The sequence below is a fragment of the Scomber scombrus genome, chromosome 17 (genome assembly GCF_963691925.1).
Source record: "Scomber scombrus chromosome 17, fScoSco1.1, whole genome shotgun sequence".
In the NCBI taxonomy this organism is placed as follows: domain Eukaryota; kingdom Metazoa; phylum Chordata; class Actinopteri; order Scombriformes; family Scombridae; genus Scomber; species Scomber scombrus.
The window spans coordinates 37,501-54,726 of NC_084986.1; the positions used below are offsets into that span (position 1 = coordinate 37,501).

Sequence of the window (17,226 nt, forward strand, 5' to 3'; positions counted from 1 at the left end):
TCTGTGAGCAGGTTTGGTTATCGTTGCCGTGGATACCAGCAGTGTGTTAGTGTCACCATCACAATCATCATCATCACCATCACCATCATCATCACCATCATCATCACCATCACAATCATCACCATCATCATCACCATCACCATCATCATCACCATCATCATCATCATCAGTTACCAGTGCCAGTTGTTGACGTTGGTAGCGTCGGCTCTCTGCTCCACAATCCACCGAGGATCCCCCTCCCCCCACCTAGCCATCACTCTACTATCTGTACTGCAGTATTACTGTAATACTACTGCAGTACTACTGGAATACTACTGCAGTATTACTGTAATACTACTGCAGTACTACTACAGTGTACTGTACCTGTCCTGTGTACTGCTGTAGTACTTCTGTCCTGTGTACTGCTGTAGTACTTCTGTCCTGTGTACTGCTGTAGTACTTCTGTCCTGTGTACTGCTGTAGTACTTCTGTCCTGTGTACTGCAGTAGTACTTCTGTCCTGTGTACTGCTGTAGTACTTCTGTCCTGTGTACTGCAGTAGTACTTCTGTCCTGTGTACTGCTGTAGTACTTCTGTCCTGTGTACTGCTGTAGTACTTCTGTCCTGTGTACTGCTGTAGTACTTCTGTCCTGTCTGAGTGTGTCTGACAGTTCAGCAGCAGCTGCACTTTGAGCACTTCCTGTGAGGATTTTCAGAGTAAATGTCAGTCAGTATGTGACAGAGCAGCAGTGTTGTACCTGTCTGTGATTGGCTGCAGAAGTGTTGTACCTGTCTGTGATTGGCTGCAGCAGTGTTGTTCCTGTCTGTGATTGGCTGCAGCAGTGTTGTACCTGTCTGTGATTGGCTGCAGCAGTGTTGTACCTGTCTGTGATTGGCTGCAGCAGTGTTGTACCTGTCTGTGATTGGCTGCAGAAGTGTTGTACCTGTCTGTGATTGGCTGCAGCAGTGTTGTACCTGTCTGTGATTGGCTGCAGCAGTGTTGTTCCTGTCTGTGATTGGCTGCAGCAGTGTTGTACCTGTCTGTGATTGGCTGCAGCAGTGTTGTACCTGTCTGTGATTGGCTGCAGCAGTGTTGTACCTGTCTGTGATTGGCTGCAGCAGCAGGGTTATGATAACTTGTTAATAAATTATTGTTTTTATTGTTTATAACTGTGATTGCTTAATATGTCCCATGATGCAACGCTGTGCTTATTATTATTAAAGGTTTCTAAGCGGAAGCCGCAATAATTATTTTCGTAGGAAGGCGAAGGACTGCGCAGACTCTGACCATGCCTTCGCCGTCCTAGACACAAAACGCTACAGTTTGTTTCACTACAACTCCCAGCAGCCACCGCGCCGCCACAGCTTCCGGCAGGGAGGAAGAGGAGCAGCAGCTGAAGGTAAACAGCTAATCGGTTCTGATCCGTTTCACCGTTAAACTCTCCGGTTCTACTCATGTCCGTTTGCTCCGGTAGCGCGTGACATACCGGCACGGTGACGTCACTGCTCCCACTGTTTGTCCGCGTGTGACAAAGAAGTTTAAAGCGGTTTAAAAGCAGAAGTATCTGTTAGCCGGTTAGCATGTGTAATGAGAATTAGGGTTAGCCACTTTGTGCTTCTTAATATAAAATATCCAGAACACGTAACAATCAGAATATGTGTTTATTGTATAAGTAGTAACAGTTGTCTCATCACAGTGGCAACACACACACATACACTCACATACACACACATACACACACACACACACACACATACACATACACACATACACACACATACACATAATGCAGTACACTAATCATTGATGGTAAATATGAATAAATAGAAACATTGAGTGTTTGATGGAAACAATAGAATAACAACAGAAGGATAAAAGCATGATGCATATAGTCCCATGGTTGGCTCTGTAAGGCCTGCTGAGGGAGGGTTAGGGGTCAGGGGTTAGGGGTTAGGGTTCTCTATGGCTGCCTGGTAGAAGGCCTCCATCACTGCTCAGCTGATTGATCCTCAGGACACAGAGACAGTGAAGGAGAAGCCTTCCTGGTAACCCTAACCTCCTGATAGCAGCAGCTGTGTGTGTGTGATGTATGAGGCCTTTAATGAGGAGCAGCAGGTGGTCTCTGGTCTTCTTCTCAGAGCTCCACCATGTCTCATCATGTCTCATCATGTAGTTAATATGATGTAATATGATCTATATGATGATTTAATAAAGTGTGTTCCAGATGATGAAGGCTGATGAGGAAGACTACTGGAACAGCTCCAAGTTTAAAGCTTTTACCTTCGACGACGAAGATGACCAGGTAGATAGATACACACCTATAGATACACACCTATAGATACACACCTATAGATACACACCTATATATACACACACCTATATATACACCTATAGATACACACCTATAGATACACACACCTATATATACACACCTATAGATACACACCTATAGATTAGTTTGTGTCCATCAGCTGAAGGAGTCGAAGCAGGCGGTGAACAGTCTCCGCCCGCTGGTGGAGGAAGACGATGATGAAGACGAGGTGGAGAAAGTCAGCTGGAGCGGAGAGCCAGTGGGAAGTAAGAGCACATTTATATTAATGAGAGCTGCTCTGTTATTGGCTGCAGCCAGCTGGAGCTTCTCTGATTCGCTGTGTGTCCGTAGGTATTTCGTGGTCGGTCAAAGAGACGGCAGCGTCCAATCAGAGGACAGACAGAGACAGAGAGCCCGCCTTCCCCAGAATCAACACTGATACCCCACCCAAAAGCTCCTCCACCTACTCCCTCAGCGCTCTGTTCAAAGGTGAGACAGGTGGAGCACCGGTAGCAGGTGGAGAACAGGTAACAGGTGGAGAACAGGTAACAGGTGGAGAACAGGTAACAGGTGGAGCACCGGTAGCAGGTGGAGAACAGGTAGCAGGTGGAGAACAGGTAGCAGGTGGAGAACAGGTAACAGGTGGAGAACAGGTAGCAGGTGGAGAACAGGTAACAGGTGGAGCACCGGTAGCAGGTGGAGAACAGGTAACAGGTGGAGAACAGGTAGCAGGTGGAGAACAGGTAACAGGTGGAGAACAGGTAGCAGGTGGAGAACAGGTAGCAGGTGGAGAACAGGTAACAGGTGGAGAACAGGTAGCAGGTGGAGCACAAGTAACAGGTGGAGAACAGGTAACAGGTGGAGAACAGGTAACAGGTGGAGCACGGGTAACAGGTGGAGAACAGGTAGCAGGTGGAGAACAGGTAACAGGTGGAGAACAGGTAGCAGGTGGAGCACAGGTAACAGGTGGAGAACAGGTAGCAGGTGGAGAACAGGTTACAGGTGGAGAACAGGTAGCAGGTGGAGAACAGGTGGAGAACAGGTTACAGGTGGAGAACAGGTAACAGGTGGAGAACAGGTAACAGGTGGAGAACAGGTAACAGGTGGAGAACAGGTAGCAGGTGGAGCACAAGTAACAGGTGGAGAACAGGTAACAGGTGGAGAACAGGTAACAGGTGGAGCACGGGTAACAGGTGGAGAACAGGTAGCAGGTGGAGAACAGGTAACAGGTGGAGAACAGGTAGCAGGTGGAGCACAGGTAACAGGTGGAGAACAGGTAGCAGGTGGAGAACAGGTTACAGGTGGAGAACAGGTAGCAGGTGGAGAACAGGTGGAGAACAGGTTACAGGTGGAGAACAGGTAACAGGTGGAGAACAGGTAACAGGTGGAGAACAGGTAACAGGTGGAGAACAGGTTACAGGTGGAGAACAGGTAACAGGTGGAGAACAGGTAACAGGTGGAGAACAGGTAACAGGTGGAGAACAGGTAGCAGGTGGAGAACAGGTAACAGGTGGAGAACAGGTAACAGGTGGAGAACAGGTAACAGGTGGAGCACAAGTAACAGGTGGAGAACAGGTAACAGGTGGAGCACAGGTAACAGGTGGAGAACAGGTAACAGGTGGAGAACAGGTAGCAGGTGGAGAACAGGTAGCAGGTGGAGCACAGGTAGCAGGTGGAGAACAGGTAACAGGTGGAGAACAGGTAACAGGTGGAGTACAGGTAACAGGTGGAGAACAGGTAACAGGTGGAGCACAGGTAACAGGTGGAGCACAGGTAGCAGGTGGAGAACAGGTAACAGGTGGAGCACCGGTAGCAGGTGGAGAACAGGTAACAGGTGGAGCACAAGTAACAGGTGGAGAACAGGTAACAGGTGGAGAACAGGTAACAGGTGGAGAACAGGTAACAGGTGGAGCACAAGTAACAGGTGGAGAACAGGTAACAGGTGGAGCACAGGTAACAGGTGGAGAACAGGTAACAGGTGGAGAACAGGTAGCAGGTGGAGAACAGGTAGCAGGTGGAGCACAGGTAGCAGGTGGAGAACAGGTAACAGGTGGAGAACAGGTAACAGGTGGAGTACAGGTAACAGGTGGAGAACAGGTAACAGGTGGAGCACAGGTAACAGGTGGAGCACAGGTAGCAGGTGGAGAACAGGTAACAGGTGGAGAACAGGTAACAGGTGGAGAACAGGTAGCAGGTGGAGAACAGGTAGCAGGTGGAGAACAGGTAGCAGGTGGAGCACAGGTAACAGGTGGAGAACAGGTAACAGGTGGAGCACAAGTAACAGGTGGAGAACAGGTAACAGGTGGAGCACAGGTAACAGGTGGAGAACAGGTAACAGGTGGAGAACAGGTAACAGGTGGAGCACAGGTAACAGGTGGAGAACAGGTAACAGGTGGAGAACAGGTAGCAGGTGGAGAACAGGTAGCAGGTGGAGCACAGGTAACAGGTGGAGAACAGGTAACAGGTGGAGCACAAGTAACAGGTGGAGAACAGGTAACAGGTGGAGCACAGGTAACAGGTGGAGAACAGGTAGCAGGTGGAGAACAGGTAACAGGTGGAGAACAGGTAGCAGGTGGAGAACAGGTAACAGGTGGAGAACAGGTAACAGGTGGAGAACAGGTAACAGGTGGAGAACAGGTAGCAGGTGGAGAACAGATAACAGGTGGAGAACAGGTAACAGGTGGAGAACAGGTTACAGGTGGAGAACAGGTTACAGGTGGAGAACAGGTAGCAGGTGGAGAACAGGTTACAGGTGGAGAACAGGTAACAGGTGGAGAACAGGTAACAGGTGGAGAACAGGTAACAGGTGGAGAACAGGTTACAGGTGGAGAACAGGTAGCAGGTGGAGAACAGGTTACAGGTGGAGAACAGGTAACAGGTGGAGAACAGGTAACAGGTGGAGAACAGGTAACAGGTGGAGAACAGGTAACAGGTGGAGAACAGGTAGCAGGTGGAGAACAGGTAACAGGTGGAGAACAGGTAACAGGTGGAGAACAGGTAACAGGTGGAGAACAGGTTACAGGTGGAGAACAGGTAACAGGTGGAGAACAGGTAACAGGTGGAGAACAGGTTACAGGTGGAGAACAGGTAACAGGTGGAGAACAGGTAGCAGGTGGAGAACAGGTAACAGGTGGAGCACAAGTAACAGGTGGAGAACAGGTAACAGGTGGAGCACAAGTAACAGGTGGAGAACAGGTTACAGGTGGAGAACAGGTTACAGGTGGAGAACAGGTTACAGGTGGAGAACAGGTAACAGGTGGAGAACAGGTAGCAGTGACATCATCACCTGATCAGTTTACAAACTGAATATTGATTTTTTTTTCTCTGCAGGAAAAACAAAAGGAGGAAACTTCCAGACTTTCACTGAGTGTGAGTCTGAGAATGAATGAGTGAATAATACTGAGAATGAATGAGTGAATAATACTGAGAATGAATGAGTGAATTATACTGAGAATGAATGAGTGAATAATGCTGAGAATGAATGAGTGAATAATACTGAGAATGAATGAGTGAATATACTGAGAATGAATGAGTGAATAATACTGAGAATGAATGAGTGAATAATACTGAGAATGAATGAGTGAATATACTGAGAATGAATGAGTGAATAATACTGAGAATGAATGAGTGAATAATACTGAGAATGAATGAGTGAATATACTGAGAATGAATGAGTGAATGACTATATATTTTTCTGCTTCAGCACTCAGTGAATCTTCTTCTGTCAGACTTTACGCTCCGGAGCTCAGAAAACCCAAATCTGAATGCAAGGTAACAACTAGACTGATAATCTGATTACAGTCAGGCTGATAATCTGATTACAGTCAGGCTGATAATCTGATTACAGTCAGACTGATAATCTGATTACAGTCAGATTGATTATTTAATATCTACTTATGTACAGTACATATATGTGTATGCGGTATATAAGAACATAGATGTACATGTGCAGTTAGCGTGTTCTGGTGTTTTGATGATGATGTCACTGTGTTTTGATGATGATGTCACCGTGTTTTGATGATGATGTCACCGTGTTTTGATGATGATGTCACCGTGTTGTGATGTCAGGATTACGTCAGTGATTGGACGCCTGAGGAGACAGTCCAGAGACTGCAGCAAGGAAAGGTAAAATACCTGTCTGTCTGTCTCTGTCTGTTTCTACCTGTCTGTCTGTCTGTCTGTCTGTCTGTCTGTCTGTCTGTCTGTCCCTGTCAGAGCCACAGACAGGTTGTAGTACCTCTGCCTGTCTGTCTGTCTGTGTGTCTGTCTGTCTGTCTCTACCTGTCTGTTTCTACCTGTCTGTCTCTACCTGTCTACCTGTCTGTCTCTACCTGTCTACCTGTCTGTCTGTCTGTCTGTCCCTGTCAGAGCCACAGACAGGTTGTAGTACCTCTGCCTGTCTGTCTGTGTCTCAGGTGGTGTCTCTGGAGAAGTTTCGGTCTCTTCAGGACAAACTGCTGCTGCTGGATTTCGCCGTCAGTGGCAACGATGGAAACGTCATCACAGCTGTAACTTTATTAACACTCTGAGTCAGAGACATGACATCATTCATTTATTTAACCTTAAACCCACTGACCTCACTTCTTCTGTTTCAGGTGTTAATTTATTTAAAGAGGACTCTGAGTAAAGGTGAGTCTGCTGCTCTCTGCTGCTCTCTGACAGCCTGCTGCTCTCTGACAGCCTGCTGCTCTCTGACAGCCTGCTGCTCTCTGACAGTCTGCTGCTCTCTGACAGCCTGCTGCTCTCTGACAGTCTGCTGCTCTCTGACAGCCTGCTGCTCTCTGACAGCCTGCTGCTCTCTGACAGTCTGCTGCTCTCTGACAGCCTGCTGCTCTCTGACAGTCTGCTGCTCTCTGACAGTCTGCTGCTCTCTGACAGTCTGCTGCTCTCTGACAGTCTGCTGCTCTCTGACAGCCTGCTGCTCTCTGACAGCCTGCTGCTCTCTGACAGCCTGCTGCTCTCTGCTGCTCTCTGACAGTCTGCTGCTCTCTGACAGTCTGCTGCTCTCTGACAGTCTGCTGCTCTCTGACAGCCTGCTGCTCTCTGCTGCTCTCTGACAGCCTGCTGCTCTCTGCTGCTCTCTGACAGTCTGCTGCTCTCTGACAGCCTGCTGCTCTCTGACAGCCTGCTGCTCTCTGACAGTCTGCTGCTCTCTGACAGCCTGCTGCTCTCTGACAGCCTGCTGCTCTCTGACAGTCTGCTGCTCTCTGCTGCTCTCTGACAGTCTGCTGCTCTCTGACAGTCTGCTGCTCTCTGCTGCTCTCTGACAGTCTGCTGCTCTCTGACAGTCTGCTGCTCTCTGACAGTCTGTTGCTCTCTGACAGCCTGCTGCTCTCTGCTGCTCTCTGACAGTCTGCTGCTCTCTGCTGCTCTCTGACAGTCTGCTGCTCTCTGACAGCCTGCTGCTCTCTGCTGCTCTCTGACAGTCTGCTGCTCTCTGACAGTCTGTTGCTCTCTGACAGCCTGCTGCTCTCTGACAGCCTGCTGCTCTCTGACAGTCTGCTGCTCTCTGACAGTCTGCTGCTCTCTGCTGCTCTCTGACAGTCTGCTGCTCTCTGACAGTCTGCTGCTCTCTGACAGTCTGCTGCTCTCTGCTGCTCTCTGACAGTCTGCTGCTCTCTGACAGCCTGCTGCTCTCTGACAGCCTGCTGCTCTCTGACAGTCTGCTGCTCTCTGACAGCCTGCTGCTCTCTGACAGTCTGCTGCTCTCTGACAGCCTGCTGCTCTCTGACAGTCTGCTGCTCTCTGACAGCCTGCTGCTCTCTGACAGCCTGCTGCTCTCTGACAGCCTGCTGCTCTCTGACAGCCTGCTGCTCTCTGACAGTCTGCTGCTCTCTGCTGCTCTCTGACAGCCTGCTGCTCTCTGCTGCTCTCTGACAGTCTGCTGCTCTCTGACAGCCTGCTGCTCTCTGACAGCCTGCTGCTCTCTGACAGTCTGCTGCTCTCTGACAGCCTGCTGCTCTCTGACAGTCTGCTGCTCTCTGACAGCCTGCTGCTCTCTGCTGCTCTCTGACAGTCTGCTGCTCTCTGACAGCCTGCTGCTCTCTGACAGCCTGCTGCTCTCTGACAGTCTGCTGCTCTCTGACAGCCTGCTGCTCTCTGACAGTCTGCTGCTCTCTGACAGTCTGCTGCTCTCTGACAGTCTGCTGCTTTCTGACAGCCTGCTGCTCTCTGACAGTCTGCTGCTTTCTGACAGCCTGCTGCTCTCTGACAGTCTGCTGCTCTCTGACAGCCTGCTGCTCTCTGCTGCTCTCTGACAGCCTGCTGCTCTCTGACAGTCTGCTGCTCTCTGACAGCCTGCTGCTCTCTGACAGCCTGCTGCTCTCTGACAGCCTGCGGCTCTCTGACAGTCTGCTGCTCTCTGACAGTCTGTTGCTCTCTGACAGCCTGCTGCTCTCTGACAGCCTGCTGCTCTCTGCTGCTCTCTGACAGTCTGCTGCTCTCTGCTGCTCTCTGACAGTCTGCTGCTCTCTGACAGCCTGCTGCTCTCTGCTGCTCTCTGACAGTCTGTTGCTCTCTGACAGCCTGCTGCTCTCTGACAGCCTGCTGCTCTCTGACAGTCTGCTGCTCTCTGCTGCTCTCTGACAGTCTGCTGCTCTCTGACAGTCTGCTGCTCTCTGCTGCTCTCTGACAGTCTGCTGCTCTCTGCTGCTCTCTGACAGCCTGCTGCTCTCTGACAGCCTGCTGCTCTCTGCTGCTCTCTGACAGCCTGCTGCTCTCTGCTGCTCTCTGACAGTCTGCTGCTCTCTGACAGTCTGCTGCTCTCTGACAGTCTGCTGCTCTCTGACAGCCTGCTGCTCTCTGACAGTCTGCTGCTCTCTGACAGTCTGCTGCTCTCTGACAGCCTGCTGCTCTCTGACAGTCCGTCTCTCTCTCAGAGGTTCTGGTTCGGGAGCTGGAGTCCAGACAAACGGCTCTGAGACATTTCATCCATTATCTGACTGAGACCAAAGACCAGAGACTGCTGCTGGAGCTGCTCAGGTTAGTTCACTCCTCCTAGCACCTCCTCACACCTCCTCACTCCTCGTTCACCTCCTCACAGCTCATCACTCCTCCTCACTGCTCCTCACACCTCCTCACACCTCCTCACACCTCCTCACACCTCCTCACAGCTCCTCACTCCTCCTCACAGCTCCTCACTCCTCCTCAGACCTCCTCACAGCTCCTCACACCTCCTCACTCCTAACACCTCCTCACACCTCCTCACTCCTCCTCACTCCTCACACCTCCTCACACCTCCTCACTCCTCACACATCCTCACACCTCCTCACTCCTCACACATCCTCACACCTCCTCACACCTCCTCACAGCTCCTAACACCTCCTCACACCTCCTCACTGCTCCTCACACCTCCTCACTGCTCCTCACACCTCCTCACTGCTCCTCACACCACCTCACAGCTGAAAGCACCTTTTTTAATAAACATGACATCATAACGTTTCTCTCATGTTCCTCCTCAGAGCTCTGGGCCGAACGGAAGACGTGGCGGTAAGAAGTACACACAGTACTACACACAGTACTACACACAGTACTACAGTAATACACACAGTACTACACACAGTACTACACACAGTACTACAGTAATACACACAGTACTACAGTAATACACACAGTACTACACACAGTACTACACACAGTACTACAGTACTACACACAGTACTACACACAGTACTACAGTAATACACACAGTACTACACACAGTACTACACACAGTAATACACACAGTACTACACACAGTAATACACACAGTACTATACACAGTACTATACACAGTACTATACACAGTACTATACACAGTACTATACACAGTACTACACACAGTACTACACACAGTACTACACACAGTAATACACACAGTACTACACACAGTACTACAGTACTACACACAGTAATACACACAGTACTACACACAGTAATACACACAGTACTACAAACAGTACTACACACAGTACTACACACAGTACTACAGTACTACACACAGTAATACACACAGTACTACAGTAATACACACAGTACTACAGTACTACACACAGTACTACACACAGTACTACACACAGTACTACAGTAATACACAGTACTACACACAGTACTACACACAGTACTACACACAGTAATACACACAGTACTACAGTACTACACACAGTACTACACACAGTACTACACACAGTACTACAGTAATACACAGTACTACACACAGTACTACACACAGTAATACACACAGTACTAAAGTACTACACACAGTACTACACACAGTACTACAGTAATACACACAGTCCTACACACAGTAATACACACAGTACTACAGTACTACACACAGTACTACACACAGTACTACACACAGTAATACACACAGTACTACAGTACTACACACAGTACTACACACAGTAATACACACAGTACTACAGTACTACACACAGTACTACACACAGTACTACACACAGTACTACACACAGTACTACACACAGTACTACAGTACTACACACAGTACTACACACAGTACACACAGTAATACACACAGTACTACAGTACTACACACAGTAATACACACAGTACTACACACAGTACTACACACAGTAATACACACAGTACTACAGTACTACACACAGTACTACACAGCAGTAGTAACTGACAGAGGGTTGATGATGTCACTTCCTGTCAGCTGATGCAGTATAAGGAACACTTCAACATCCCAGATGAAAACAAGAGGCGGGACTTCCTGAAGAGCTGCCTCAGGTGAGTGACAGCTGCAGGTGATTGGCTCTGACTGAGTGATGATGTCATCAGTGACATCATATGTGTGTGTGTGTTTCAGTCTACCGTTTTCTGGCGAGGACTCGGCACACGTCCAGGATCACTACACCCTGCTGGAGAGGCAGATCATCATCGAGGTGAGAGCGCCGCCGTGATGTCAGCGTGATGTCATCACGTTAAGAGTTAGTGATGTCAGCGTGATGTCAGCATGATGTCATCATGTTAAGAGTTAGTGATGTCACTGTGATGTCAGCATGATGTCATCATGTTAAGGGTTAGTGACGTCACTCTACGGTCAGTTATCAGGAAGTCATCTGCAGAGCACGTTAACGTGTGTTTCTGCTGTAAAGTGGGGACATGCAGGTTTATGGGGACCGACTGACTGTGGAGCCTCGTGTGGCCGCTGGAGGAACTTCATGTGTCAGCTTCAGAGTTCGGTTTAGACTCTCTATGTCAGTGGTCTCCAACCCTGCTCCTGGAGAGCTACTGCCCTGCATGTTTTAGGTATCTCCTCACTCTAACTCGACATCAAGCAGCTGAGGCTCAAAGGGCTTGATAACGAGTTGATTATTAGAATCAGGTGTGTTAGAGTGAGGAGATACCTAAAACATGCAGGGCAGTAGCTCTCCAGGAGCAGGGTTGGAGACCACTGCTCTATGTGTAAAGAGCCAGGTTTAACTCCAGCTCATCCTCTGCTTTGTTGCTAGGCAACAGACCAGGTTTAACCAGCTCATCCTCTGCTTTGTTGCTAGGCAACAGACCAGGTTTAACCAGCTCATCCTCTGCTTTGTTGCTAGGCAACAGACCGTCAGGCCGAGTCCGGCGGGAAGGTGGAAATCTTCCAGAAGTTTCCCAGAAGAGCTTCGATCCTCAACATGCCGCTGATCACCACGCTGTACTACTGCTGCTTCTACCACTACCCCGAGGCTGAGGTCAGGCCTGATTATTGATCCTGGTTCATTGATCCTGGTTCATTGATCCTGATCAGCTGATCCTGGTTCATTGATCCTGGTTCATTGATCCTGATTCATTGATCCTGGTTCATTGATCCTGATCAGCTGATCCTGATTCATTGATCCTGATCAGCTGATCCTGATTCATTGATCCTGATTCATTGATCCTGATTCATTGATCCTGATTCATTGATCCTGATCAGCTGATCCTGATTGATTGATCCTGATCAGCTGATCCTGATTCATTCATCCTCATTCATTGATCCTCATTCATTGAACCTGATCAGCTGATCCTGATTGATTGATCCTGATCAGCTGATCCTGATTGATTGATTGATTGATCTCTCTGCAGGGGACTTACAGCAGTCCGGCTAACATCCGTCAGACCTTCAGGGTGAGTGCCGCTGGGTTTTAATTGAGCATCTTTCTGATTGGCCGACGGCGCCACTAACGAGCTCGTTAACCTTTGACCCCAGATTTCGGAGAAGCAGTACTTCGTGACGGCGCTGGCGGCGCGGGCGAAGCTGAAGGCCTGGATGGACGTAGACGCTCTGTTCAGCAGCAGGAACTGGCTCGGGTTCACCAGGAAGAAATCTCCACTCAGCTTCCAGAGAGTCGTTGATATCCTGCACAAGAACTCCGCCCCCACACAGGTGAGCTGTGATTGACAGGTGAGCTGTGATTGACAGGTGAGCTGTGATTGACAGGTGTATTGATTGACAGGTGTATTGATTGATTGACAGGTGTAATGATTGATTGACAGGCGTATTGATTGATTGACAGGCGTATTGATTGATTGAAAGGCGTAATGATTGATTGACAGGCGTATTGATTGATTGACAGGCGTATTGATTGATTGACAGGCGTATTGATTGATTGACAGGCGTAATGATTGATTGACAGGCGTATTGATTGATTGACAGGCGTATCGATTGATTGACAGGCGTAATGATTGATTGACAGGCGTATTGATTGACAGGCGTAATGATTGATTGACAGGCGTAATGATTGATTGACAGGTGTATTGATTGATTGACAGGCGTAATGATTGATTGACAGGTGTATTGATTGATTGACAGGCGTAATGATTGATTGAAAGGTGTGTTGATTGATTGACAGGCGTATTGATTGATTGACAGGCGTATTGATTGATTGACAGGTGTATTGATTGATTGACAGGCGTATTGATTGATTGACAGGTGTATTGATTGATTGACAGGCGTATTGATTGATTGACAGGCGTATTGATTGATTGACAGGCGTATTGATTGATTGACAGGTGCTGCAGGAGTACGTAGGACTGATCGGAGACGCTGACCTGAGGATCTCTTTGGCTCAGAAACATAAATGTCACGACATCGTCATCAACGTGAGTCTCTGATTGGTTCTTAAATGGTAACCTGACACCTCTGTGGTAGTGATGTCATAATGACCCGTGTGTCTCTGGGCCAATCAGACGTACCGAGACCTGAAGGACCGGCAGCTGTTGCTAGGATACCGAGGGAAGGTGGAGAGGGGTTCAGCAGAGGAGAGGAAGATCAACGAGCTGCTCAACAACTCGGTGAGTGTCTTCATCTTCATATTTATTACATCATCATCATCATCATTATTACATCATCATCACATCATCATCTTCATCATTATTACATCATCATCATTATTACATCATAATCTTCATCATCATCATTACATCATAATCTTCATCATCATCATTACATCATAATCTTCATCATTATTACATCATCATTACATCATCATCTTCATCATTATTACATCATCATCTTCATCATCACATCATAATCTTCATCATTATTACATCATCATTATTACATCATCATTACATCATCATCATTATTACATCATCATCTTCATCATCATAACATCATCATCTTCAACATCATTACATCATAATCTTCATCATCATCATTACATCATAATCTTCATCATTATTACATCATCATCTTCATCATTATTACAACATAATCTTCATCATCATTACATCATAATCTTCATCATCATCATTACATCATCATCTTCATCATCATTACATCATCATCTTCCTCATTATTACATCGTCATCATTACATCATCATTGTTATTACATCTTCATCTTAATAATAATAATAATAAATCAAACTTATGATCCAGGATAACTCCAAGGTTACGGATTTTGGTGGAGGGGGTGATGGTGGAGTCGTCGATGTTGAGGGAGAAGTTCTGAGTGGAGTGGGTGAGGGAGTCAGGACCAATGATGAGCACTTCGGATTTGTTGGAGTTGAGTTTGAGGAAGTTATTTTGCATCCAGGTCTTAATGGCAGTCAGACAGTTGGAGAGGGTTGAGAGGGTGGAGGCAGTGATGGTTTTGGAGGGGAGGTAAAGCTGTGTGTCATCGGCGTAGCAGTGGAACTGGAGACCATGGAGACGGAGGATCTGACCAAGTGGAAGCATGTATAGAATGAAGAGGAGTGGACCAAGCACAGAGCCCTGGGGGACACCGTGGATGAGAGGAACAGTGGCTGATTGACAGTTGTTGATGGCAATGAATTGGTGTCTGTCGGAGAGATAGGATCTGAGCCAGGAGAGGGCGGTGCCAGTGATGCCGAGGGTGGATTGGAGACAGGAGATGAGAATGGAGTGGTGGATCGTGTCAAAGGCAGCACTGAGGTCAAGGAGGATGAGGATGTTGAGGGAGCCGGTGTCAGAGGATAGCAGAAGGTCATTTGTCACTTTGAGGAGGGCAGTTTCTGTACTGTGTTTAGAGCGGAAACCAGATTGGAAGAGTTCAAAGAGGTCGTTTGAGTCTAGGTAGGTGATGAGTTGTTTGGCAACAACACGTTCCAGGATTTTAGATAGAAAAGGCAGATTGGAAATGGGGCGGTAGTTGTTAGGGGAATCAGGATCCAGGCCGGGTTTCTTTAGTACGGGGGTGACTGATGCAAGCTTTAGGGAGGAGGGGACATGGCCAGAGGAAAGAGAGGAGTTTACAGTGGTTGTGATGAGGGTGGTGAGAGCAGGGAGACAGGCCTTTAGAAGTGTGGTGGGAAGCGGGTCCAGGTTGCAGGTTGATGGTTTCATGGTTGAGACTGTGGAGGAGAGATCAGAGGAGGTGATGGTAGCAAAGGTGGAGAAGGATTGACCAGTGGTTAGGGGGGGCCCAGGGGGGGGGAGGGGGGGGGGGGGGGGGGAGAGTGTGAGTTTGGAAAGTGATTGCCAGATGATCGGAGATGTGAAGGTTGTTACTGGCCAGGTGACTGATGGTGACTCCAGTGGAACATCTTCATCATGTGACCTGACCGAACTCGTTTCTTCTTCTCTTTCAGCAAATCCGGTGGAAGAACTGACGACTACATCATAATCTTCATCATTATTACATCATAATCTTTATCATCATCATTACATCATAATCTTCATCATTATTACATCATCTTCATCATCATTACATCATAATCTTCATCATTATTACATCATCATCTTCATCATCATTACATCATAATCTTCATCATTATTACATCATCTTCATTACATCATAATCTTCATCATTATTACATCATCATCTTCATCATTACATCATAATCTTCATCATCATCATTACATCATCATCTTCATCATCATTACATCATAATCTTCATCATTATTACATCATCATCATTATTACATCATCATCATCATTATTATTACATCTTCATCTTAATAATAATAATAATAAATTGTTTCTCGGGGGGGGGGGGGGGGGGGGGGAGTGTGAGTTTGGAAAGTGATGGCCAGATGATCGGAGATGTGAAGGTTGTTACTGGCCAGGTGACTGATGGTGACTCCAGTGGAACATCTTCATCATGTGACCTGACTGAACTCGTTTCTTCTTCTCTTTCAGCAAATCCGGTGGAAGAACTGACGACGCGCCACTTCCTGTTTAAAGAGACGAACCGCCATCACCGTGACAACAGCAGCGTCCAATCAGCTCATTTCTGCTTTTCTCTCATTGGACACACAGAAAAACATTTGGTTTGACCCCGCCCCCTCAGTGCATGGAGGGGGCGGGGCTTATCCTGATGACTCATCGCTTCAACATTCCTCCTTTAACCTTTGACCCTTTGTATTTAATAAATAAACCTTTAAAGTCAGTGTGACGTCATTCATTCATTGAGCCGGTCCGGTAGTTCTGGTAAAAGTATAAACAATAAAAAGAGAATGTAAAGATGTAGTTATATATAATAATATAATAGAGATTCCTGTTGTTGTTGTTTTAATCATTTCTATGATTTATTACATGATAACAGTTTGATGTTGTGCAACCCCAGCCCCAGGTAGCTAATGAGTATTATTTGACAAGTGTTGGGGTGTTGTAGTACACTGGAACGGGGCCTGAGTTCGTCTGGTTTTGGCGCAGTATGCTTTAAAGAACTAAATATGAATATGAAATAATTTGGCGGTGCCTCCAATAATATGTAAGAAGTAACACACATTTAGGTACTTCCCTTTAAAGTAAACAACTAACCTGTATTTTAAATGACCACAAAGAATAAACCTTATAATTAAAACACAGATGTAGTTTCAACAATAATTATTTATTACACAATTAACAGATTCACTGTTGACCTTTAGATGTGTATTGGTAACAATGTTCAAAACAATATGCTGATCTCACAGTTATAACCCACAAGAAGGTGAAAATGACCATAAGCTAAAATGTCCACAGCCCACACTCACACACACACACACACACTCACTCACACACACTCACACACACACACACACACTCACTCACACACACTCACACACACATTCACACACACACTCACACACACTCACACACACACACACACTCACACTCACTCACACACACTCACACACACACACTCACTCACACACACTCACACACACTCACACACACACACACACACTCACTCACACACACTCACACACACACACACACACTCACTCACACACACTCACACACACATTCACACACACACTCACACACACTCACACACACACACACACACACACTCACACACACACACACACTCACACACACTCACACACACATTCACACACACACTCACACACACACTCACATTCACACACACTCACACACACACTCACACACACACTCACACACACATTCACACACACACTCACACACACACTCACACACACACTCACACACACATTCACACACACATTCACACACACACTCACACACACACATTCACACACACACACACACACACA

General features: G+C 47.3%; 2 protein-coding genes across 3 annotated transcripts in view; one reads left to right on the top strand and one right to left on the bottom strand.

Moving 5' to 3' along the window:
- Nucleotides 1-626, bottom strand: part of LOC133997616 (activator of 90 kDa heat shock protein ATPase homolog 1-like) — a 4,295-nt gene extending 3,669 nt beyond the window's left edge. Inside the window, exon 1 of the mRNA XM_062437281.1 lies at nt 175-626. Coding sequence (XP_062293265.1) covers nt 175-254 — 80 coding nt within the window. The 5' untranslated portion in view covers nt 255-626. The remainder of the gene's footprint in view (nt 1-174) is intronic.
- A 698-nt stretch (nt 627-1,324) lies between these two features.
- On the top strand, nt 1,325-16,115 carry vipas39 (VPS33B interacting protein, apical-basolateral polarity regulator, spe-39 homolog). 2 transcript variants are annotated; one of them, XM_062437045.1, is made up of 19 exons: nt 1,325-1,378; nt 2,204-2,281; nt 2,451-2,556; nt 2,642-2,779; nt 5,621-5,659; nt 5,994-6,061; nt 6,359-6,415; nt 6,706-6,798; nt 6,886-6,919; nt 9,169-9,271; nt 9,751-9,778; nt 10,950-11,023; nt 11,103-11,178; nt 11,839-11,973; nt 12,347-12,388; nt 12,471-12,647; nt 13,274-13,363; nt 13,451-13,555; nt 15,866-16,115. In XM_062437045.1, the coding sequence occupies exons 2-19, from the start codon at nt 2,204-2,206 to the stop codon at nt 15,884-15,886; spliced, it is 1,464 nt and encodes a 487-aa protein (XP_062293029.1). In that variant the 5' UTR covers nt 1,325-1,378; the 3' UTR covers nt 15,887-16,115. The 2 variants fall into 2 exon arrangements, with proteins under 2 accessions (XP_062293029.1, XP_062293030.1); XM_062437046.1 differs by lacking the exon at nt 15,866-16,115 and adding an exon at nt 15,315-15,335.
- Nucleotides 16,116-17,226: the final 1,111 nt, after the last annotated feature.